Below are 24,053 nucleotides of genomic sequence, written 5' to 3'. Positions count from 1 at the left end.
CCCTGCGGTACACCACACTTTACATTCCATTAAAGAAAACCATTTGAGTTCTATTAGATAGATAGCTCTGAATCCACGATTTGGCAGAGGTTGAAAAGCCATTGCACTCGCATTTTGTCAACACCAGGTTATGGTCAATAATATCAACAGCTGCACTGAAATCTAACAGTACAGCTCCCACAATCTTCTTATTATCAATTTCTTTCAACCAATCATCAGGCATTTGTGTCAGTGCAGTACATGTTGAGTGCCCTTCTCTATAAACATGCTGGAAGTCTTTTGTTAATTTGTTTACAGAAAAATAGCAATGTATTTGGTTAAAACATTTTAAAAATTCCAACAGTTTGCTAAGAGCCGGCAGCAAGCTTATAGGTCTGCTGTTAGAACCAGTAAAGGCCGCTTTACCACTCTTGGGTAGCGGAATTACTTTGGCTTCCCTCCAGGCCTGAGGACAAAGACTTTCCTCTAGGCTCAGATAAAGAAAATATGACAGATAGGATGGTGGCTGACTATAGTCACTCCTTAGTAGCTTTCCATCTAAGTTGTCAATGCCAGGAGGTTTGTCATTATTAACATTATTATAATTAACAATAATTTCCCCACCTCTCCCACACTAACTTTTAAAAAATGCACTGCTTTTCTTTCATTATTTGTTTTTCCATGCATGAATATAATTGCTTACTGTTTGTCGTGGGCATTTCCTGCCTAAGTTTGCCCACTTTGCCAATGAAATAATCATTAAAATAATTGGAAACATTAGATGATGATGAATAAGCCATCTGATTCGATGAAAGATGGAGTAGTCCTTTAACAGTTCTAACAGTCAGTTTCTTAACAGGTATAGTTTTATCAATAATTGGAAGAAGCAATTTCATAAATTCATCAAGCGCAGCATCTGGATGCTCCTCCTTAATCACATCAGACCAACAAATATTTTTAACATCATCCACATAAGAGTCACAGCAAAATCTTTTGTACGATCTCTTATACACTATTTTAGGCCCAGCTGTTGGAACGTTGGCTTTCCTGGATATAGCCACTATATTGTGATCACTGCATCCAATGGATACAGATATAGCTTTAGAACAAAGTTCGACAGCATTAGTAAAGATGTGATCGATATATGTGAATGATCTTGTTCCTGTATTGTTTGTAAACACCCTGGTAGATTGATTAATAACCTGAACCAGATTACAGGCACTGGTTACAGTAAGAAGCTTCCTCTTGAGTGGACAGCTTGATGAAAACCAGTCAATATTCAGGTCCCCAAGAAAGTAGACCTCTGTTTACATCACATACACTATCAAGCATTTCACACATATTATTTAGATACAGACTGTTGGCACATGGTGGCCTATAGCAATACCCCAAAATAAAAGGTTTCGATGTGCTATGTGAACCTGCAACCACAACACTTCAATAACACTTGACTCGCTAGCTTGATGTCCAGCTAGCTAGCAGCTAGGCTAGCTGCGATGCCAAATAGCTCCTCAGACCGGTCCTTGGTCGGCAGGATCACTGGAAAGATACAAGCAGTCCCAGCAACTGATGCCAACTACGTCGCGGGATCCAACATAAGAAGCCAGGTAGAAACCAAGAACATTCCAATATACTTTTAAACAACAAACTTTCCAAACAAAACCGAGCTCTTCCTCATTCCTTGTGGAGGTAGAAGCTGTTTAGAAGCCTCTTGGACCTAGACTTGGAGCTCCGGTACCGCTTGCCGTGCGGCAGCAGAGAATAGTCTGACTAGGGTGGCTGGAATCTGACAATTTTAGGGTCTTCCTCTGACACCGCCTGACACCACATTCCTGTAGTCCACAATCATCTCCTTTGTCTTGATCATGTGGAGAGGTTGTTGTCCTGGCACCACAAGGCCAGGTCTCTGACCTCCTCCTTATAGGCTGTCTCGTCGTTGTCGGTGTATCAACTGTTGTATCATCAATTTAATGATGGTGGTCGAGTCGTGCCTGGCCGTGCAGTCATGAGTGAACAGGGAGTACAGAAGGGGACTGAGCACACACCCCTGAGGGGCCCCTGTGTTGAGGATCAGCATGGCGGATGTGTTGTTACCTACCCTTACCACCTGGGGGCGGACTGTCAGGAAGTCCAAGATCCAGTTGCAGAGGGAGGTGTTTAGTCCCAGACTCCTTAGCTTAGTGATGAGCTTTGAGGGCATTATGGTGTTGAATGCTGAGCTGTAGTCAATGAATAGCATTCTCACATAGGTGTTCCTTTTGTCCAGGTGGGAAAGGGCAGTGTGGAGTGCAATAGGGATTGCATCATCTGTGGATCTGTTGGGGCGGTATGCAAATTGGAGTGGGTCTAGGGTTTCTGGGATAATGGTGTTTATGTGAGCCATGACCAGCCTTTCACAGCCTACAGACGTGAGTGATATGGGTCAGTAGTCATTTAGGCAGGTTACCTTCGTGTTCTTGGGCACAGGCACTATGGTGGTCTGCTTAACTTCTTGCGTCGAGCCATCCCGGATCCGGGATCGTGAATACAGCCTCAAGCTCATTACCATAACACAACGTTAACTATTCATGAAAATCGCAAATGAAATGAAATTAATATGCTAGCTCTCAAGCTTAGCCTTTTGTTAACAACACTGTCATCTCAGATTTTCAAAATATGCTTCTCAACCATAGCAAAACAAGCATTTGTGTAACAGTATTGATAGCTAGCGTAGCATTTAGCGTTAGCATCAGCAGGCAACATTTTCACAAAAAACAGAAAATCATTCAAATAAAATCATTTACCTTTGAAGAACTTCAGATGTTTTCAATGAGGAGACTCTCAGTTAGATAGCAAATGCTCAGTTTTTCCTGAAAGATTATTTGTTTAGGAGAAATCGCTCCGTTTGGTGCGTCACGTTTGGCTACCAAAAAAAAACGAAAAATCAGTCATCAAAACGCCAAACTTTTTTCCAAATTAACTCCATAATATCGACTGAAACATGGTAAACATTGTTTAGAATCAATCCTCAAGGTGTTTTTCACATATCTCTTCATGATATATTGTTTGTTGAAAGCCTCTCTCCTCTCAATCACTGGATGACTGCGTGCAGCTTGTAGATTACGCACCAATTTAGACAAAGGACACCGGGCGGACCCCTGGTAAATGTAGTCTCTTATGGCCAATCTTCCAATGATATGCCTACAAATACGTCACAATGCTGCAGACACCTTGGAGAAACGATAGAAAGGGCAGGCTCATTCCATGCGCATTCACAGCCATATAAGGAGACAATGGAAAACAGAGCCTCAAAAATTCCGCCCATTTCCTGGTTGAAGTTTCATCTTGGTTTCCCCTGTAGCATGAGTTCTGTGGCACTCACAGATAATATCTTTGCAGTTTTGGAAACGTTAGAGTGTTTTCTTTCCAAAGCTGCCAATTATATGCATAGTCAAGCATCTTTTCGTGACAAAATATTGCGCTTAAAACGGGCACGTTTTTTTATCCATAAATTAAAAGAGCGCCCCCTATATCCAAGAAGTTAAAACATGTTGGTATTACAGACTCGGACAGGGAGAGATTGAAAATGTCAGTGAAGATGCTTGCCACTGTCTTGGTAATCCGTCTGGCCCTGCGGCCATGTGAATGTTGACCTGTTTAACCTGTCAAGCGGAACCCCGTGACCTATGTTAGGTCACCACCAAGTCACAGAAAAACCCAGCCATTTTTCCAGCCAAAGGAAGGAGTCACAAAAAAACACAAATAGAGATAGAATTAATCACTAACCTTTGATCATCTTCACCAGATGACACTCATAGAACTTCATGTTACACAATACATGTATGTTTTGTTCGATAAAGTGCATATTTACATCCAAAAATCTCATTTTACATTGGCGCGTTACATTCAGTAGTTCCAAAACATGCGGTGATTTTGCAGAGAGCCACATCAATTCACAGAAATACTGATTATAAATGTTGATGAAAATTCAAGTGTTATGCATGGAACTTTAGATACACTTCTTCTTAATGCAACCGCTGTGTCAGATTTCAAAACTTTATGGAAACAGCAAACCATGCAATAATCTGAGTACAGCGTTCAGACAACAAAGCAGCCAAAAAGATATCCGCCATATTGTGTCGTCAACATTAGTCAGAAATAGCATTATAAATATTCACTTACCTTTGATGATCTTCATCAGAATGCACTCCCAGGAATCCCAGTTCCACAATAAAATTATTTGTTCGATAAAGTTCATAATTTATGTCCAAATAGCTTATTTTGTTAGGGCATTTGGTAAACAAATTCAAACGCGTGTTCAGGTCCAGCCGAACGTCGGACGAAAGGTTATTACAATATGTTCAATAATATTCTACCTGGAGAATTCCTTTGTCTGTAGAAAAGCAATGGAACGAGAGCTACCTCTCATGTGAATGCGCGTGACTGAGATCGAGGCTGCTGCCAGACCTCTAACTCAATCCCCTCTCATCTGGCCCCCCTTCACAGTAGAAGCCTGAAACAACATTCTAAAGATGGTTGACATCTATACCCATATCCCACTGTATATTCAATAGGGGCTGAGTTCAAAAACTACAAACCTCAGATTTCCCACCTCCTGTTTGGATTTTTTCTCAGGTTTTTATCTGCCATATGAGTTCTGTTATACACAGAGAACATTCAAACAGTTTTAGAAACTTCAGAGTGTGTTCTATCCAATACTAATAATAATATGCATATATTAGCATCTGGGACTGAGTAGGAGGCAGTTTACTCTGGGCACGCTTTTCATCCAAAAGTGAAAATGCTGCCCCCTATCCCAAAGAAGTTAAAGGTCTTACTCACATCGGCTGCGGAGAGCGTGATCACACAGTCTTCCAGAACAGCTGGTGAGCTCATGCATGTTTCAGTGTTATTTACCTCGAAGCGAGCATTGACATGGTTTAGCTCGTCTTGTAGGCTCGTGTCACTGGGCAGCTCTCAGCTGTGCTTCCCTTTGTAGTCTAATGGTTTGCAAGCCCTGCCACATCTGACGAGCGTCGGAGCCGGTGTAGTACAATTCGATCTTAGTCCTGTATTGACACTTTGCCTGTTTGATTGTTCGTCTGAGAGTACAGTGGGATTTCTTATAAGCTTCCGGGTTAGAGTCCTGCTCCTTGAAAGTGGCAGCTCTACCCTTTAGCGCGGTGTTGCCTGTAATCTATTGGTTGGGGTATGTATGTACAGTCACTGTGGGGGTGTCGTCATCAATGCACTTATTGATTGTCATGACGCTGCCCTGGGGTTAGGTTTATGACAGTCATAAATACCTCTCCCCCCTGTTTTCCCTCTCTCTATCCTACTGATGTGACTATTGAAAATCCCTTGGTTAACAGAGATTCTGGGAACATCGAAAAGGTGGGGAGAAATTAATCATATTTTGGTAATCCGACCAGTTGAACATATGCGGTGGTACTTAATGAATATGATGTCAGTTCGGTTGTCATCTGAGACATTCTCATCAATGATAGGATGACATAAACGGTACAGTGGAAAGTCTACACATTATAGTTATCAGATTCATGGAATTGTTGTGCAATTCAAATGTTTAAATGTAAAATTATTGGTGAAGAGATTAAATGTAATTTTAGCTTCCAAAGGAGAGATTTGGGTTTTCATAAGGTTAGGGCTCTGCTCAATCAGTGGCCCGCCCCTGTGAAGAGACATGGACTGTAGACTGTGAAACACACCCTTCTCCCTCCACTATATAAGGCCTTGACGAAAATGTAACCTCCTGTTCCGAGGACGTGAGGACGACGGTCCATACGTTAAAAAGGACTAACATGTCAACTACGGAACTAAGCCAACCTCAGCGTGAGCTTTGGTTGTAAATGGTATGAACTTTGAACTCTTATTCACTAAAGAAGTGAGACATCCTAGCCGTTGAGTTAGCAACAGCAGCCAAAAAAATGTGGGCTAGGAAAGGACAGACAGAGTATCCCGTCTACCACACAGCGACAACACTACAATGTTTCCCATTCACCACCAGAGACACTCTTCAAAGGACAGAGGACTCTGTTGGGCAACACGGCCATCCATCTACCACCAACCTATTGAAGCGCAGCTCAGAGTAAATATTTATTGCATTTTCCTTTTCCAAATGGGCGGTAATTTAGAATGCATAGGATATTGTATTTACGATAGCACAACTTCTTCCTTTGTTCCTCTGTCTTCCCGCTCTTTCACTCAAACCCAACCCACTTTCTTTGTGTAACCAGCTGTCATATCTGTTCCGTCCGCTAGGGACGTTTTCCTTTATGACATAATTTGTAATCAAGGTATGATTCATTCTGTGTATGTAATTCTGTGTGATTAGTTATGTATTTAATAAATAAATAAACCCAATTTCGTAGTGCTGATTCAACTTGTTAGCCAGGGTTCATGAAGATAACCAAGAATTTACAACTTTCAGATGAGACTGAAATAAGGTGACGATTAATAGTGACTGCTATTGATGTAAAATATTACTAGGTCTTTAAGAGTTTATTTGGAAGATAACAGCTCTATAAATATTATTTTGTGGTGCCCCGACTTTATAGTTAATAACATTTACATGATTAGCGCAATCAGGTAATATTAATTACGGAGAAAGGATTTTATAGAATAGCATGTCATATCACTTAATCCGGCATAGCCAAAGACACAACATGATGAAGCCAGTGACAGATGTGGTGTAGTCCTCATTGCCATCGGAAGAATCCCGGAACATATTCCAGGGTGTGCTAGCAAAACAGTCCTGTAGCTTAGCATCTGCTTCATCTGACCACTTTTTTTTTTTTTTTTTTTTTTTTTAATTGACCGAGTCTCTGGTGCTTCCTGCTTTAATTTTTGCTTTTAAGCAGGAATCAGAAGGATAGTACTATGGTCAGATTTGTCAAATGGGGGGCGAGGGAGAGCTTAGAGTTTTTTTTTCCTTCTGGTTGCACATTTAACATGCTAATAGAAATTTGGTAAAACAGATGTAAGTTTCCCTGCACTAAAGTCCACGGCCACTAGGATCGCCGCCTCTGGATGAACGTTTTTCCTGTTTGCTTATGGCGGAATAGAGTTATTTTCAGTCATAAGAGACAGTAGCAGCAACATTATGTACAAAATAAGTTTAAAAAACAAGTTTAACAAAAAAAAACATAAAAACACAATCGGTTACGAACACGTAAAACGTCAGCCATCAACTCCGTTGCCGTAGAGGAAAGAAACGGCTCAGATTTGTGACCATGAAGCCAATGGTGACTAAAACCGTTAAAGAGTTTAATGGCTGTGATTGGAGAAAACTGAGGCTGGATCAACAACATTGTAGTTACTACCCAATACTAACCTAATGATCGAGTGAAAAGAAGGAAGCCTGTACCGAATAAAAATATTCCAAAACATGCATCCTGTTTGCAATGAGGCACTAAAGTAAAGCTGCTAAAAATGTGGCAAAGAAATTAACTTTATGTCCTGAATACAAAGCATTATGTTTGAGGCAAATCCAAAACGTCACTGAGTACCACTTCATATTTTCAAGCATGGTGGTGGCTGCATCATTTTAACAACATGGTTGTCCTGGGCAAGGGAACATTTTTGGATATAAAGAAATGGAGAGCTAAGCATGCGCAAAATCATAGAGGAAAATCTGGTTCAGTCTGCATTCAACAGACACTGGGAGACAAATTCACTTTTTCGCAGGACAATAACCTAAAACACCAAATATACACGGGGGTTGCTTACCAAGACGACATTGTATATTCCTGAGAGGCCTAGCTACAGTTTTGACTTAAAAGCTGCTTGAAAATCTATGATAAGACTTTAAAAATGTCTGTCTCGCAATGATCAACAACCAACTTGACAGAGCTTGAATAATTAAAAAAATAATAAAATGTGCAAATATTGTATAATCCAGGTGTGCAAAGCTGTTAGAGACTTACACAGAACGACCGCCATAAAATCTATTATGTGACTTGTTAAACACATTTTTACTCCTGAACCTATTTAGGCTTGCCATAATTAAGGGTTTGAATATTTATTGACCCAAGACACTTGTGCTTTCATGTTTAATTAATTTGTAAAAATAAAAAATAAACATAATTCCACTTTGACATTATGGGGTATTGTGGGCAAGCCAGTGACACAAAATATCAATTTAATTAACATTTTATTCGGGCTGTAACACAACAAAATGTGGAGAAAGTGAAAGGGTGTTAATACTTTCTGAAGACACTGAAAGTATTCACAGCCCTTTGCTATGACACTCCAAATTGAGCTCAGGTGCATTCAATTTCCTTTGATCATTCTTGAGATGTCACTACAAATAGATGGAGTCCACCTATGGCCAATTCAATTGTTTGGACATTATTTAGAAATAAACATATCTGTCTATAAGGTCCCACAGTTGACAGTGCATGTCAGAGCAGAAATAATACCATGAAGTCCAAGGAACTGTCCGTAGATCTCCGAGGTAGAATTGTGATGAGGCATATACTGTCTTGGGAAGGGTATAAAACCATTTCTACAGTGGTGCTCTTGGAAATGAAACTACCCAGATTCTGCCTAGAGCTGGACGTCTGACCAAACTGAGCAAGGACCTTGGTCAGAGAGGTGACCAAGAACCCAAAGACGACTCAGAACTACAGAGTTCCTTGGCTGAGATGGGAGAATCTGCCAGAAGGACAACAGTCTCTACAGCACTTCACCAATATGGGCTTTATGGGAGAGTGGCCAGACAAAAGCCACTCCTGAGAAAAAGGCACATGATAGCATGCTTGGGGTTTGCAAAAAGTCATGTGAAAGACGGAGCTCATAAGGGAAAAGATTCTGCGGTCTGATGAGACAAACATTTTACTCTTTGGCATGGATGCAAAGCAATATGTCTGGAGAAAACCAGTCATCTAAGCATGGTGGCAGCATCATGCTATGGGGATGCTTTTTAGCAGCAGAGACTGGGAGACTGGTAAGGATAGAGGGAACAATGAATGGAGCCAAATACAGGCAAATCCTTGATGAGAACCTGCTTCAGATTGCAAATGACATTAGACTGGGGGAAAGATTTATATTCCAACAGGACAATAACCCTAAGCATACAGCCAAAGGCAACACCCAGGTAAAGCCCAGACTTGAATCCCATTGAAAATCTGTGGAAAGACTTGAAGATTGCTGTTCACTACCGCTCGCCATCTAACTTAACAGAGAGTGAGACAATCTGCTAGAAACAATTGGAAAAAAATCCTCAAATCCAGATGTGCAAAGTTGATAAAGACATAGCCAAAATGGCTCAAATCTATAATTGGCGCCAAAGGTGCTTCTACAAAGTAATGACTAGGGTATTTCATTTTCAATAACTTTGCAAACATTTCTAAAAACACGTTTTCACTTTGTCATTATGGGGTAGTGTGTGCAGAAATAATACCATGAAGTCCAAGGAACTGTCCGTAGATCTCCGAGGTAGAATTATGATGAGGCATATACTGTGTCTTGGGAAGGGTATAAAACCATTTCTACAGTGGTGCTCTTGGAAATGAAACTACCCAGATTCTCCCTAGAGCTGGACGTCTGACCAAACTGGGTGATATATATATATTTTTTTTCAGGCTGTAACAACAAAATGTGGAATAAGTCAAGTGGTATGAATACTTTCTGAAGGCACTGTATGTTAGAGTTTACACCTCCTCTTCCAATGAACTGTGGGGAGGTCAAAAGAAACTGTCCACCAAATCTATTAATTTTAAAATGTTGATTACTTCTACTTGCCATTCATCTGATAAGACAATACTTTTTTTTGGTAACATATGAATTGAATTGTTATAGGGAGAAGAATTAGTCTAAGGATAATTCTGAAAATAAAATCAGATGAGGTATTGGATGTAGAAATATTTCTTGAACTTTAAAACGTTTCGGAGGAACGTGCAAAACCAATGGAGAGAAAGAGGAATCCGCTGGCAAAATGTCATGGTACGGCTGTGTTACTTTTCATGGCCAAAACAGGTATGAGTGGAGCCGCCCAGGCAGCCACTGGGCAGCAGCCCTTTTCCTGCTGTCCCCTCACCCCTTGCATATCGCCTGGCCCAGCGCCAGGCATCCAGTAGAAAAGGAATTCCAAGTGCAGGTCGAGCTGCTGTATTTGTGCTTCCAAACAGTATTCCCTTTCATTCCCTCTCGGCAGACTGTTTATTTTGGTGCTCTTTTACACCGTGGGGCCTGATGGAGCTGGAAAACGAAAACATCTCCCAGACTTGCAATCCGATGACATGACCGCTGGAAGCAGCTTTTTCTAGCTCAGCAAAAGAGAGAAAGGCCAATATTCCCCTTCCTTTATCCCCAACAGTAATGCAGAAATCAAAATCATAAACAAACACTAATGAAACAAAGCCACCAAACAGAGAGACTGATAAAGAACACTAGATACCTGTGAGAAACCAGGATTTTTCTGAATTGGACAAAAGAAGAATGAGAGTGATGAGTCTTTACTTGGTTCACTTAGAATTGTCTTCAACTGCAAAGTGTCAGCAAAGCAAAACTGGAAAAACCTGGCTAGCAAAGCAAAAACAAAATGGCAGAACTATTACTCTGTACCGGTCTCCTACTAAAACGACACAAGTGCAGCATTCATTTCCTTCTCAAACAGAATACAATAAATCTCTCCTCAGCTGCCTTCTGTGTAGCACCACCCACTTCAAGAGAGAAAGACCATTTGGGACCAATAGGTATAAATATTTTCATAAGCTTTGATAGGTCCTCATTTGAGGAGAAAGCATGAGAGAGAGTGGGGGTTGAGAGAGTGAGTGTGAGAGAGAAAGAGGGAGGAGAAAGTGAGCGAGAGAGAAAGAAAAAAGAGAGAGAGCGAGTGTGTGATTAATATTGGCTGACAGCTGATCAGAGAGAATGCTGTCTGTTCGGACCCATTCTAACTCCCTGTCAGAGTGGATCAGAGGAGGCCAGTCACCTCACTACAAAGGGACACTGGGCAGGCAGCGTTCCTAAGCCCCACAAAGCTATGTCCTCTCGAAAAACAAAGGGCATAACACCAGCGATACCAGCGCTGGCTTCAGGACTGCTCCATTCTCAATGCATGGCTAAACCTGGTCCAGGGCTGGCTTGTTAAAAGGTTTGGTACTGACTTTTTTTTGTTCTCTTCTAAGCTAACTGCTTCGCGTTGTATTGGAGTCACCAGGCATTTCCCCCAACCTGGTGCCCTAAATTATGGAAAAAAATGCATTCATGAAATTCAGGAGCTGCTCCCCACGGATCCAGTTACAGTTATTGATGACTTTATAAGATGTTTGTTAACCTACGCCAACCTTCATACTTTGAAGAGAGAAAATCGGAGAAAAAAAGAAATGTTCTGGTGGCACACATTTTTGGGTTGGTGCATAGCTGCTGTCTTTTTCCAGCTCCGTTTGGACAGATGCAGGCTGATCTGGGTTTCTCTTGGTCGGCTCAAGTGTGACGCTCACATGATGAATGGTGTGATACACTAATGTTAACGTATAGAAGGACTATGGAAAAAGGCCCTGATCAGACAAACAGATGTGCATCCGCTAAAACTGCTTAATATCACTGTTACTGCAATAAACCCAACAGTTCCACCAGTCCCTTTCTCAGGCTCCAGGGTGGAAAGAGTTGTGCAACTGCAGGATGAGAAGGCGGTAGACGCGCACACACTCTAAAAGGTATAAGTAACAAAATGTATGATTTGCAGACATCTAAATTGAATAATGTTAATATAACAGCAATAAAATAGCTAAATGCAATACCACAATGAGACCAAAATGCACATACTCCATTTACTATGAAAGACCTGCTCAGTCATGTGTGATTTCTGGGGCACAACTGGCCAGGGATTTAGGTGGCTGGACAGCAATTAGGATGGGAAGCACAGCCAACAGCTGGGAATGCCCAAACTGTGTCTATATCCCACCACTAGTTCCCATTACAAAAGAGAAATGGCAATCACACTCATCCACTAGCAGTCATCTGACCTCTATAGTTAGATACATGGAGCCTATTTGATCAAACAGCAGATCACCATTGTAGTAGAAAGTTAAGTATTTATACAGTCAGATGCCCCCTAAATCTTTTGAAACAGACCCATCAGGCCTGGATGTGTGCACAATGAGAAGAGCCTTACAATAGCTATACTCTTGTCATTGCTTGCAGATCCGGTCTGAAGTAGTCAGGCCAAAAATATCAAAATGGTGTTGATCAGTCCTCGATGGAAGAATGGTCACTATGCCTGGCTGTGATCACTGACACTGGCATGGAGAGGGCATACCATCTGCCCAAGGACTACAGCACCAGTGGGCAAGCAACAGACAGAGAGGGGAGCATGTGTGTGGACTGTCAGACCCACCTGCTTTCCCACACATGGCCTCGTAGACCACATGCTGCGAGTTGGACGTCAGAGCTCCATTGGCTGGGCGTTCTGATGAGGTCTGTCTGTGGGCAGAGACAAGATAAGAGTGATCGACTCCTGTACAGTACATTACCCAGAGAGATCCAGAGATAGTGCAAAAACAAACCAATGCTGTTCCACATTCATTGTTGTGGAGGGTTCCACTGATATACTGTAGTGCCCTTCACTCTTATTGTAAGAGCATTGTGAAGGCCAATTCTCTTACAGAGTTACAGTAATGGCCTAGGGATTACTGGCTCCTATTACAACTATGGATGCATTGTACGTGTACTATGACATCACCAGGCAGGAAAAATGTAAAGCGTGGTGGTTTGCTATGTGCTGTCCATATGGTCTGGTGGGGTCTCTTGACACTCCAAGAGGTTAAGTGTTTACTGAGTGCTGGGACACATTCCTCTACCATGGTAGCTGTCCTGGATGACGTTTTCCTCATCACTGACGCTCCAAAAGAACACATACGTCGTAGGGTTAGCTGATAGAGTTGTGGTGCCAGCTGGGTCATTTGTGGAATTACCTGTGTGTTTTTAAATAGAAAAGTAATGAGAACAGGTCTCATTGTGACTGATACCGTTTCATAAAATGGGTGACCAATTCTTTCCAGCAAGTACTACCAATGTGTATAGGGCACTGCCTCTTAATAGAACACACAACACTGGCTCTCACAGAAACAGACGACACAGGGACAATGTGTGTATACAGCTCCTCAGACTAAATCATTATGGGTGGAAGGAGGACGTAAAGCAGGGGCCAACAAGCCTGTAACTCTATACATTAAATGTGCTAAGCATTTTTTGGGGAACAATAAATAAAGCTTAGCTGGTATTAACCTATCGCCCCATAACAGTGGCTTGAAAAAGCAGCATTAACAAGGTAATGAGGGCACACACTGCTTCCTTGTAGGGGCTGCACAGTTGTTCCTTCACACCATTACACAACCACAAATAGGACTGGCTCACTTAAAGTGCGGCATAACTATACAGGAAGCAACCCTTTAATATTTGGAGAAAGCTTGACCTCTGGGTTCTTCATATCACTTTGTCAACAGTCTCTCACTTCTCCACATCATAAGGTGTAGACCGGCAAACACCGCAGTATGGAAGGGCTTAATATATTGAACACGTATCTCTGCATGGAGTATGCACCCACAGTTAGACGTTTTGGAAATAAATGTAAAGCCTTGTAAAGAAGCCTTTTCTTTCAGAGGGGCTTGAGTGGATTTTCCCAGATAGACTATGAAATATAGGAACAGGGTTGCCTATGGCTGTGTGTTTCTTTGTGTATGGTGGAAGCGAGCGTTTCTTTATGTTATCTGGACGTCTAACCGGGGGGGATTAGTGTTCATTTATAAACAGAGTTTTGGCAGCGTGATGTGTTTATAGTATCAAGTCGTTCCTACAGCTGACTAATAGGCAGCGAAGGCAGCAGCCAGTCTGACAGTAATGGTTCTGCTGTAATTGTCACCCTATTAAGAATGCCACATGACAGCCTGGGTTTCCGTAGCTACAGCTGCAAAACCCGCCAAGCCTCACAAACACCAAACACAATCATTTATTTGTGTTACAAATTGCTTTCAAATTTGTAACTGAAGTCATTCCCAGTTTGCAACCATGTTAGGCCAATCGACACTCTAGGGTCCTGCCCTACTGTATGCCACAGCTACAGTAACAATTTGGTTATGCAGAAAAGCATGACAATTGGGCTATGGGTGAAGTTTAGAATTTGATTGACGTTGTCCATTGCAATAGACAAGCCTTGATGCTTTGGTTTCATTTTAGGATATCTCAGAAGCAGTCATTGTTGCGAAACTAAGCTTCATTTTGGTCCATTCACATTCTTTCGGTCATCTCTCTCATCAATTAACATATAATGAGACAGAAACTAATTCTGACAAATGTACTGACAAGTCTGTCCAATCAGTGGCTGAACAGACTTGGCATTTCCTCATGATGTTCCGCTCTGATTGGCTGACAGGGCAGCTTGGTGGTGGGTCCAGTGAATTGGCTCTTCTTTCTACATCCCAGCCCTCGGCGAGAGAGAGAGGAGACAGTTTGGCTGCTCCAACATATAAATCCACTCCCCTCTTTATTTGACTCCCAAACACAACTGCTAATCTTGATCCTTATTACTCACTTTCCGTTCTCCAACAAACCCAAAACTACATGTCATTCAGATCCTAGATTCAATAACAAAGACTAACTCTCTGTGTTCATCAATGATGTATTGTTCTGTAGGAAAACAGGCAGCAGGGGCAACATTTTGAGATAAGTATCAAATGTAATGTGTTTTTGAGTTCAGCAGTTGGGAGGGTGTGTTTTGAAGATTAAATAACCTTGAACATTTCTAATACCTACAGTACAGTGATTTCATGTTGGGGTGGATGAGCTAAGGCTACTTAACCAAGGTATTGCGTTGCCATTGGAATGAGTTTAACATAAAGGGAAACAACTTATTATCCATTTCCTGTGAACAATCATCTCATCTTTTTTAGACAGAGGTTTGCTTTCTATCCGTCATTCTTTGTTTCCCTCTCTTCTTTCTTTTCTTCCTTTTTTCCATCAGTGCATTTTTGGTCTAGAAGCTTCCGTTTTTCCCACACTCTCCCCTGTCACACAGGCCAACCACAAAAATGCAGGACAGTGGAGAGTGTGAGGAGGTTCTGGAATTCCGCATGTAGAGGGTAAACACAGTAACTGCCAGGAAGACACACAGAGAGGAGCAAACATTGCACCTACCCTGCCCTAACCGACCTTGCCCTACCCTGCCATAACCGACCCTGCCCTTAACTATTCACTGCCTTCCCTCCCCTCTGACCATGTCAAGAGTCCAGGAGAGCGCTCCTCACACATCAGCAACATAACACAACCACATCCCTCTAGCCTCCTGCTCCCTGGCTGGCCTCAGCCGCCACATCAAAGCTGCTATCTGCTGAGGCGGCCACTAAGGCTTTGTGTCATTAGCCAAATCCTTGTACCCCTGATGAAAGGCACCAACACGGACCCTCTGATACAGACAGAAAGACAAGTGACATGCACACACACAGACAGAGATACAGTAGGAGCAGGCGGGTAGAGCAATGGCTTTACCATACAGTTCTATAAATATCCCTAATATCCCTAAATTCAAAATGGCCCGGTCCATATAAATCTCTCTGATGTAATACTAGAGAAGAACACATCATGGCTAGAGGGGGTGGAGGTTGAGGAGAGGAGAATGACAGAGCTGGGACCACTGCGCCTCACACTGGGGGAGAGGAGCCCTCCATCGAAGCCATGTGTTTTAAACAAACAAGCAACCATATCACTGAGTTTTGCCATTGCTGTGTAATTTAGCCAGATGTTGGGTAATAAAGTCATACTGCAGCGTGGGAAAGTGATGGCAGTTTCAGGCTTCGCTCCGTTTGCGCTCTCCCCAACTTTTCTTTCTTTCGCCATTTTTCCTCCTCTCTTCTTCTGTTAATCTCCAAACAAAACAGGGTTTAAACAGCGCTCATAAATAGGGCCCTGCAGTTGAACCGCATTGTGTTTACTGAGCATGCAGAAATCAGACCTGTGATGAGGTTGTTTACGGAACAGGCAGATACAGCCTGAAGCCAAGGGACTGGTACTGTTCGCTCCACGCTTCATGTAGGCCAGTCTAACTCTCAGTTCCGTTTGAACTCTCTGCTGCTGCTGGACCCTGGTTCACCCCTCCAGCACAGCCATAGTCCTCTAGACCCACTAGCTTGCCATCACATATACTGCATATTCATGTCATGGTCCAATCAACGTTTCCACATTACAGTGGTAATAATGAACTTTCTAGTAAGAGACTAATGAACAGCAGCCTCCCAGAGGCAGCTCTAGCCCCAGGTCTTACTTGCTGAGGCGCTGGGTGGCTGTCTTCCTGACCAGGCCCTCCCTGGCACTGCTGGGTGGTTTGGGGTTGAGGATGTGTCCTGGGCCTGTGCAGGCATGGCTGTGGTTCTGGCGGCCTGGGTGGGTCACTGGTAGACTGGAGGGGGATGGGCCGGTGGGAGCCTGGGGCCAAGGAGCCGTCACAGGATAGGGTGGCATCATGGCCTTAGCAGCCAACATGGCCTAAGGAGCAAAAACCACACATTTAGCTTCAGATTCACAATCAAGTTAGTTATGACATTACACATAAGAGGATTTTTACAATAGGGCATCATGTACCTAATCCCCTACCTATATCAGGGATGGGAAAGGCTATCAAATTGTAAATGTGCTCAGTACAACCATAAAAAAGATCAGACTTTGATTTCAGCAAAAAAAAGTTCTGCCTTCTAGGTGATCTAAGGTCAAATATCATCGATCTAAAAGACAACTACATCAATTAGCTTTGAAAAAAGTGCTATCCTTTATCAAAACATACTCTACATATTTTGAGGTTGGAAGCAGTGCAACACAAATTCTTCACATTTCATACTTGTTTAGACAAGATCTCTTTAATGGCTTCTAGAAACCTGGTAAACAACATGTTCATCCTGACATAATATTTAAGAACTACCGTTTACCGGTTGCCTGTGTTGCTGGGGAATGCTTCACAGACATTCTTTCCAGATCTCATGTCTATGCTATTTTCTCTGCCACTTTATATATCTATCTATCTATCTATCTATCTATCTAACAAGCTAATGGTTTTCCAGCTTCCCAGCGCATGATTTCAAAGGGCCGGCAGCATCACAGAGAATATTTTAGTGTAATTTCTGTGTTGATAAATGAGAAACTGAATTTCCAGGTTGGAGGGTCTGTGGTTGTGGAGCAGTTGAGCAGGGCCAGGGAGGGCACCTTTATTTGGCTGCCAGGTGGCCCCAGGCCAAGCCTGTGGAGGAGCCGCGCAGTCTGCACCCAGTAACTGGAACAGAGTAGAGCACCGGAACAGCGCTCTCTCTTTCTCACACACACACACCTATGCTCCCCTGGATACAGTTTTATATTCAGCTAAGCCAAATACTTCAATCAATTCTGCCACAAGGCAGGGGAGGTGAGTGCCGGAATGTGGAGAGCGCTTATTTCAATAAGACCAAAACCTGCAATGGTTTTTCACGTGTCATTACAGAGTAGGGTCAAGGCATTGACTAATTCCTGACCAATGGAAGGACACAGTCTTGGAAGGAGGGTTTACTGTGCAATTCTACTCTGAGCCAAAGTGAATGAGCCTTAAGGCCATGGAACACATGGAAACACTACAGAATTGCAGGGCGTCTGTTAGTATAGACTCCCATTCAAGTCAAGCTGGCGAGAGAGACTGAGGGGCAGAGCAGAAGGAGAGGATATTTAAGGGACGGTTCCCTGATTGGGTGGTGACTCAAGGCGCACAGTCAGCCCTCCCATGAGCTCAGTAAAAGGGCTGTTTGTTAAGGGGAGAACAACAGGTTGGCTCTCTTAACGCTGTGCCCTTTATGGCATATGATTACACACACACCAACTAATGCTGCAAACCATTTCCTGCAATTTCGCAATCAGGGGGAGAGATGGTCCCTGCACAACCCTACCTGGTAATCGTGGATGGATGGATGCTGTGAGTGGCTGGCTGAGAGTGGTTGTGGCTTGGTGAACTAGTGAACTGTGCTCAATCAGCGAGCTGGCGATGGGAGGGGAGTGGACAGGAGCTGGGGGGGATCACTTTCAAAGAGAGTCTTGCGTAACCCAGCCAGTCCGGGCCAAGAAAAACATCCCCTCAATTGCATTAATTACACTCAACCTAGACGTAAAAACGATGATGAGAACAACTGCATTACTCAAAGAAAAAAAAAGAAAAAAAACTGCGTCTCCCATCATCCCACCCCGAAAGGTGTATTTGTATTTATTATGGATCCCCATTAGTTTCTGCCAAGGCAGCAGCTACTCTTTCTGAGGTCCAGCAAAGTTAAGACAGTTCATACAATTTTAAAAACATTACAATACATTCACAGCACAGATTTTACAACACACTGTGTGCCCTCTTGGCCTTACTCCACCACTACCACATATCTACAGTACACAATTCATGTGTACGTGTGTATAGTGTGTATGTTAACGAGTGTGTGTGCTTGCATCTGTCTGTGCCTATGATTGTATTGCTTCACAGACCCCGCTGTTCCAATAAGGTGCATTTTTATCTGTTTTTCTAATCCAATTTTACGGCTTGCATCAGTTACTTGATGTGGAATAGAGTTCCATGTAGTCATGGCCCCATGTAGTACTGTGCGCCTCCCATAGTCTGTTCTGAACTTGGGGACTGTGAAGAGAACTCTGGTGGCATGTCTTGTGGGGTATGCATTGGTGTGCCAGTAGTTCAAACAGACAGCTCGGTGCATTCAACATGTCTCGTAAATACACGTCTCATAAATACAAGTAGTGAAGAAGTCAATCTCACCTCCACTTTGAGCCACGAGAGATTGACATGCATATTAATATTAACTCTCTGTGTGCATCCAAGGGCCAGCCATGCTGCACTGTTCTGAGCCAATTGCAGTCTCTTTGTGGCACCTAACCACATGCCTGAACAGTAGTCCAGATGCAACAAAACTAGGGCCTGTAGAACCTACCTTGTTGATAGTGCTGTTGAGGTAGATCAGTGCTTTATTATGGACAGACTTCTCCCCATCTTAGCTATTGTATCAATATGTTTTGACCATGACAGTTTACAATCCAGGGTAACTCCAAGCAGTTTAGTCACCTCAACTTGCTCAATTTCCACATTATTTATTGAAAGATTTAGTTGAGGTTAATGGTTTAGTGCATGATTTGTCCCAAATACCATGCTTTTAGTTTTAGAAATATTTAGGACCAACTTATTCCTTGCCACCCACTCTGAAATTAATTGCAGCTCTTTGTTAAGTGTTGCAGTCACTTCAGTCGTTGTAGTAGCTGACATGTATAGTGTTGAGTCATTCGCATACATAGACACTTAAAGCCAGTGGCATGTCCTTAGTAAAGATTTTAAAAAGTAAGGGGCCTAGACATCTGTCCTGGGGAATTCCTGATTCTACCTGGATTATGTTGGAGAGATTTCCATTAAAGAACACCCTCTGTGTTCTGTCAGACAAGTAACTCTTTATCCACAATATAGCAGGGGGTGTAAAGCCATAACACAAGTTTTTCCAGCAGCAGACTATGATCGATAATGTCAAAAGCTGCACTGAAGTCTAACAAAACAGCCCCCAAAACAGCCCTCAATCATTTTTTTAATGTCCTTCCCTATAAGCGTGCCGAAAGTCTGATGTCAATTTGTTTACTGTTAAATAGCATTGCATCTGGTCAAACAATTTTTTCCAAAAGTTTACTAAAAAGGATAATAACAGGCTGATTTACTGGCTCAAATAGCCGACCAAGGGGGCTTTACTATTCTTAGGTAGCGGAATGACTTTTGCTTCACTCCAAGCATGGGGGCACACATTGTCTAGTAGGCTTACATTTTAAATATGGCAAATAGGACTGTCAATATCGTCCGCTATTATCCTCAGTAATTTTCCATTCGAGTTGTCAGACCCCGGTGGCTTGTCATTGTTGATAGACAATTTTTTCACCTCTTCCACACTCACATTACGGAATTCAAAATTACAATGCCTTTCTTTCATAATTTGGTCAGATATACTTGGATGTGTAGTGTCAGCGTTTGTTGCTGGCATGTCATGCCTAAATTTGCTAATCTTGCCTATAAAAAAATATTAAAGTAGTTGGCAATATCAGTTGGTTTTGTGATGAAAGCTTTTTACTATCATTCTTTATACTATCAAAATAAAGAGAGTCACACACTCCATATATAAACTCCCAGTAATTTATTGGGTAACTCTATTTTAATCATTTATTCACCGTTAGTCAGCACCTCCACACAAATACATTTTTCTTGGTGTGTGTAATTTATTTGCCATTGCTTTTGCCTCATCCCTCAACCATACAATTTTTCAATTACTCATCAAGCCACTGGGATTGAACCGTTTTTACAGTCATTTTCTTAATGGGTGCATGCTTATTAATAGCTGGAATGAGCAATTTCATAAATGTGTCAAGTGCAATATTCTTTACATCAACAACATAGGAATCACTACAAAACTTATTGTATGACCTCTTATACACTATATTAGGCCCAGCCTTTGGAACTTTGGTTTTCCGAGATATGGCTACTATATTGTGATCACTACATTCGATGGGTCTGGATACTGCTTTCAAGCACATGTCTGCAGCATTAGTAAAGATGTGATCAATACATGTTGATGATTTCATCCCTGTGCTGTTTGCAACTACCCTGGTAGGTTGACTGATAACCTGAACCAGGTTGCAGGCACTGGTTACAGTTTGAAGCTTTTTCTAGAGTGGGCAGCTTGATGAAAGCCAGTCAATATTTAAATCACCCAGAAAATATACCTCTAGTCTCTCCCCAGCCTCCATTCATAGAATGGCTCTACAACAAATGCTGCAAGAAGAATAAACACAGATTTCCTGTCCAGATCTCCTTTCAAAGCAAACCAAGAACCAATGCGGGTTTATTTTCCAGTTTCAAAATTATATATAGTGTCAAGTAACCCAAGGCATTCAGTTTAATCTCATTCAGCAATGGCAGAAATTGCATATGTCACGACTAGTCAAGCAAGACTAAAAGGTTTTGTAACTATAACGGTTTAGAAAAGTTATGCCTCAGAAATCAGTTTCAGCATTGTAATGGGAACAAAATGAATGTAGAATCTGATATGAGCTGTGAATGATGGGATTAGGCTTCTTATTCAGTGTAGAATCAGTGGCATTGCCACGCCGGAGCCCTTGTGGGCAGCCAGCCTTGATTACTTACCTTCCAATATAAGCACAGACTCAGTAGAACAAAGAGTTCGCTTGGTGTGAGAATTAATGTTTGCTTTCAAGAAACGAGCTCCCTGTGAGGATGTTCCCACTGGACACCATTTTGTTCGGCGGTTGGAGGAGAAATTCCCAGAATAACTTTGCAAGCACAAACATCAAGGCTTTCCTCTACGGGTGATGGGGGAGCTTTTGGAGAGTATCCCCATTGCTTAACAAAAACAAGCAGTTGATATTGCCCAGACAAAAAGAGATGAGGGTTTTCCTGATTTATAATTCAATAGCACTCAAATACCCTACTAAGTGTTTACATCTATGCTTTATTTGAGTAAGAGGGAAAGATCAAGGGATGGAAAGGGAGAATTGCAACCTCTAGTGTTTCTCTGAACCCCAATCAGAGAAAATCACAAAAAGTCTGTAAAATGGTTTTGACACAAAGCTGAACACTGGTTCCAAGGATTGGATTGTGTGCAACTTTCAGCCCAGTGAGAGAAGGAGCGTTTCTAATACACTCTCACCACACTGTATATACAGTCTTGCAGGGTTTCTAGTCTGGGTCTACCTGAACATGAGGTTCTCCACATTCAGCCTGTGGTTTACAGGAAGGCATGGTTCTCATTTCGTTGGGCTGAATAGTTCCAAGGCAACCAGAACTACATAGCAGTGATATTTTTCTCTAAACTCCACAGCCACATTTACCCTACCGTTCGGTCTGTGGTTTTGTGGACTGCAGCTCACTGACCTGGTGGCGGGTGCGACTCTGGTCAAGCAGTTGGCGGGACTGGAACTTCTGCTGCTGCAGCTGCTGGATGGCGAACTGGAGCTGGTAGCTGCCTGGGATGGGCTGGTAGCGCTGCTGGGGGCTGACGCCTCTCACCAGGTTGTAGGCACTCTGGGTCTCCCCATCCCAAAGACCCTCCTCATCTCTCGGCGCCCTGGGGCTATGAGAGCAAAAGAAATTAGATCAAAATAGTTCCAAAGTTAATGTGTACTGTATGCTTGATAAATTAAGAACTGAGCATCTAGCTTTTACTGATACAAAAGGTTAGGCTCAGACAGCAGTGGAACAGATATAACAGCAGTGGGGAGCCATGTAAGTATTTAGGCCTACCATCTCATCATCAGTCACTTGACTATGCAACGAAGACTGAAATGTAGTGTTAGCTCATGGCCTATTTCCCTCCACATGTTGAGTAGTAAGACTGAACAACAAGTAAAGGGGACAAGACAGCGTGCGGCACCCCAGCCGCTGCACCCAGATGCCCTCCTGTCAAAACTGACCAATCAAAGAGGCAAAGCAGAGAGCCGACCCGTGGCAAACATGGGGCACTTAGAAAACATTGAAACCTCTCCCGCCTCAGGGCTCTCAGTGCATCACGTTCCATCCACATCACAAAGCCACAACCTGGAAAGCCAACCTTTGAACGGCTCCACACATTTGTAACTGGATTATCTTTCACTAGGACTAACCCTTTCAGCCCTATCTAAAGCAATGGGGCTCGCCCCTCCAGCACAAGTTCACTGCAGAGTCTGAAAAGGAAGGCACCCCTTCAGCCAAAAAGCAATGTTCTAAAGAGCAGGGGGCTGAGAGAAAAAATGGAAAGAATGAAAGAGAGATAAAGAAATAGAACCCCTGAGGATGAAGAGCTCTTGGAAATTCCTCCCATACATTTAAGTCATTTAGCAGACACTGTTATCCAGTGTGACTTACAATTAGTGCATTCATCTTAAAATAGCTAGGTGGGACAACCACATAGTCATAGTAAGTACATTTTCCCTCAATAAATTAGCTATCAGCAAAGTCAGAGCTAATAGGGGGGGGGGGGAATAGTCAAGTGCTAGTTCATGACAGGCTTATGTTTTTTTATATAAGAAACATAGATAACATTGTAATAACATTTGTATACAGTAAAAGTTAAATAAAATATTATCAGACTTGAAATAACACAATTCACCAGGACATTTTTAGAACAGAACTGCGATAAGGTCTAAAATTAGAATTCAATTAATCTTGAATAACAATGCACGCTGCGGGAAAATAATCCAGTGTCGCTCACACAGGCTACATGAGAAATATTCCCGTCCGGCGTAGCCAAACAAAGACACAAGGGATCTGAAAGTCATGTGAACGCGCTATCCGCCCGCTCATTTCACGTAATGGCATGTATATTGCAAAAACAACTGGTGTGACCCAGAGCTATTGAAACTTTTTTCACCCTCTTCTGCTAACAAAGGTCTGTCTGTGAACCCTTTAAGACAACAGAGTCCAAATGACCACAAGACAAAACAAAACCCTGATGGATGGTTTCGCCTCCATTTTTTTGTATTTAAGCATTTTCCCCAAAAACTATTCTCTCCACATGAGCTACATGGGAGGCCAAATCACAAATCCTCTGAGTCCCACATCAGGGGCCTCAGTTCCTGGCCATTCAATTCCAGCACAATAAATAACAAATAGGAAAGGGGGAAAAAAAACTGGCACATCTGAGTTTCCCATCACTGGTACAGTACATGTGTGCAGTTGTAGCAGCCTGGAGCCTGCTCTGCCTGCCTGCAGCATGTGGGTGTCAGTGTGAACCCTGCTGAACTCACTGTACTGTAATATGCTGATATGACTTACAATAACACAGCAGTGTGAGCTGAGCACATGTGCAGCATCAATCTAACTCAGTGCCGAATGTGGGAAAAGGGCCGTTATGAAATGACATCATGCTGCTTCAGCCCACCATACCTCCAAGTCCTGGCCTAGCTGGTCAATGTGGACATCAGGCTCAGGGGTTCAGGGGTATTTCCAGCACCAGTCAAAATGTTGGACACACCTACTCATTCAAGGGTTTTTCTTTATTTTTACTATTTTCTACATGGTAGAATAATAGTGAAGACATCAAAACTATGAA

The 24,053-nt window shown here is 42.5% G+C and overlaps 1 protein-coding gene across 5 annotated transcripts in view; it reads right to left on the bottom strand.

Annotated features, from left to right (window-relative positions):
- The window catches only part of ttll5 (tubulin tyrosine ligase-like family, member 5), a 101,992-nt gene that overhangs the window by 6,552 nt on the left and 71,387 nt on the right, over nucleotides 1–24,053 (bottom strand). For 4 of the 5 annotated variants that reach the window (XM_024400597.2, XM_024400598.2, XM_024400599.2 and 1 more), the window contains 3 exons: nucleotides 21,899–22,097; nucleotides 16,238–16,458; nucleotides 12,320–12,405 (listed from right to left, as the gene is read on the bottom strand). In XM_024400597.2, the coding sequence (XP_024256365.1) occupies nucleotides 12,320–12,405; nucleotides 16,238–16,458; nucleotides 21,899–22,097 (506 nt within the window). Of the gene's footprint in view, nucleotides 1–12,319; nucleotides 12,406–12,782; nucleotides 12,897–16,237; nucleotides 16,459–21,898; nucleotides 22,098–24,053 lie in introns of those variants that run through there. The other variant, XR_006084564.1, reaches the window with a different exon arrangement.

Source organism: Oncorhynchus tshawytscha, linkage group LG11 (assembly GCF_018296145.1).
Source record: "Oncorhynchus tshawytscha isolate Ot180627B linkage group LG11, Otsh_v2.0, whole genome shotgun sequence".
NCBI classification, from domain to species: Eukaryota; Metazoa; Chordata; class Actinopteri; order Salmoniformes; family Salmonidae; genus Oncorhynchus; species Oncorhynchus tshawytscha.
This window is presented reverse-complemented; position numbering and strand designations above follow the sequence as displayed.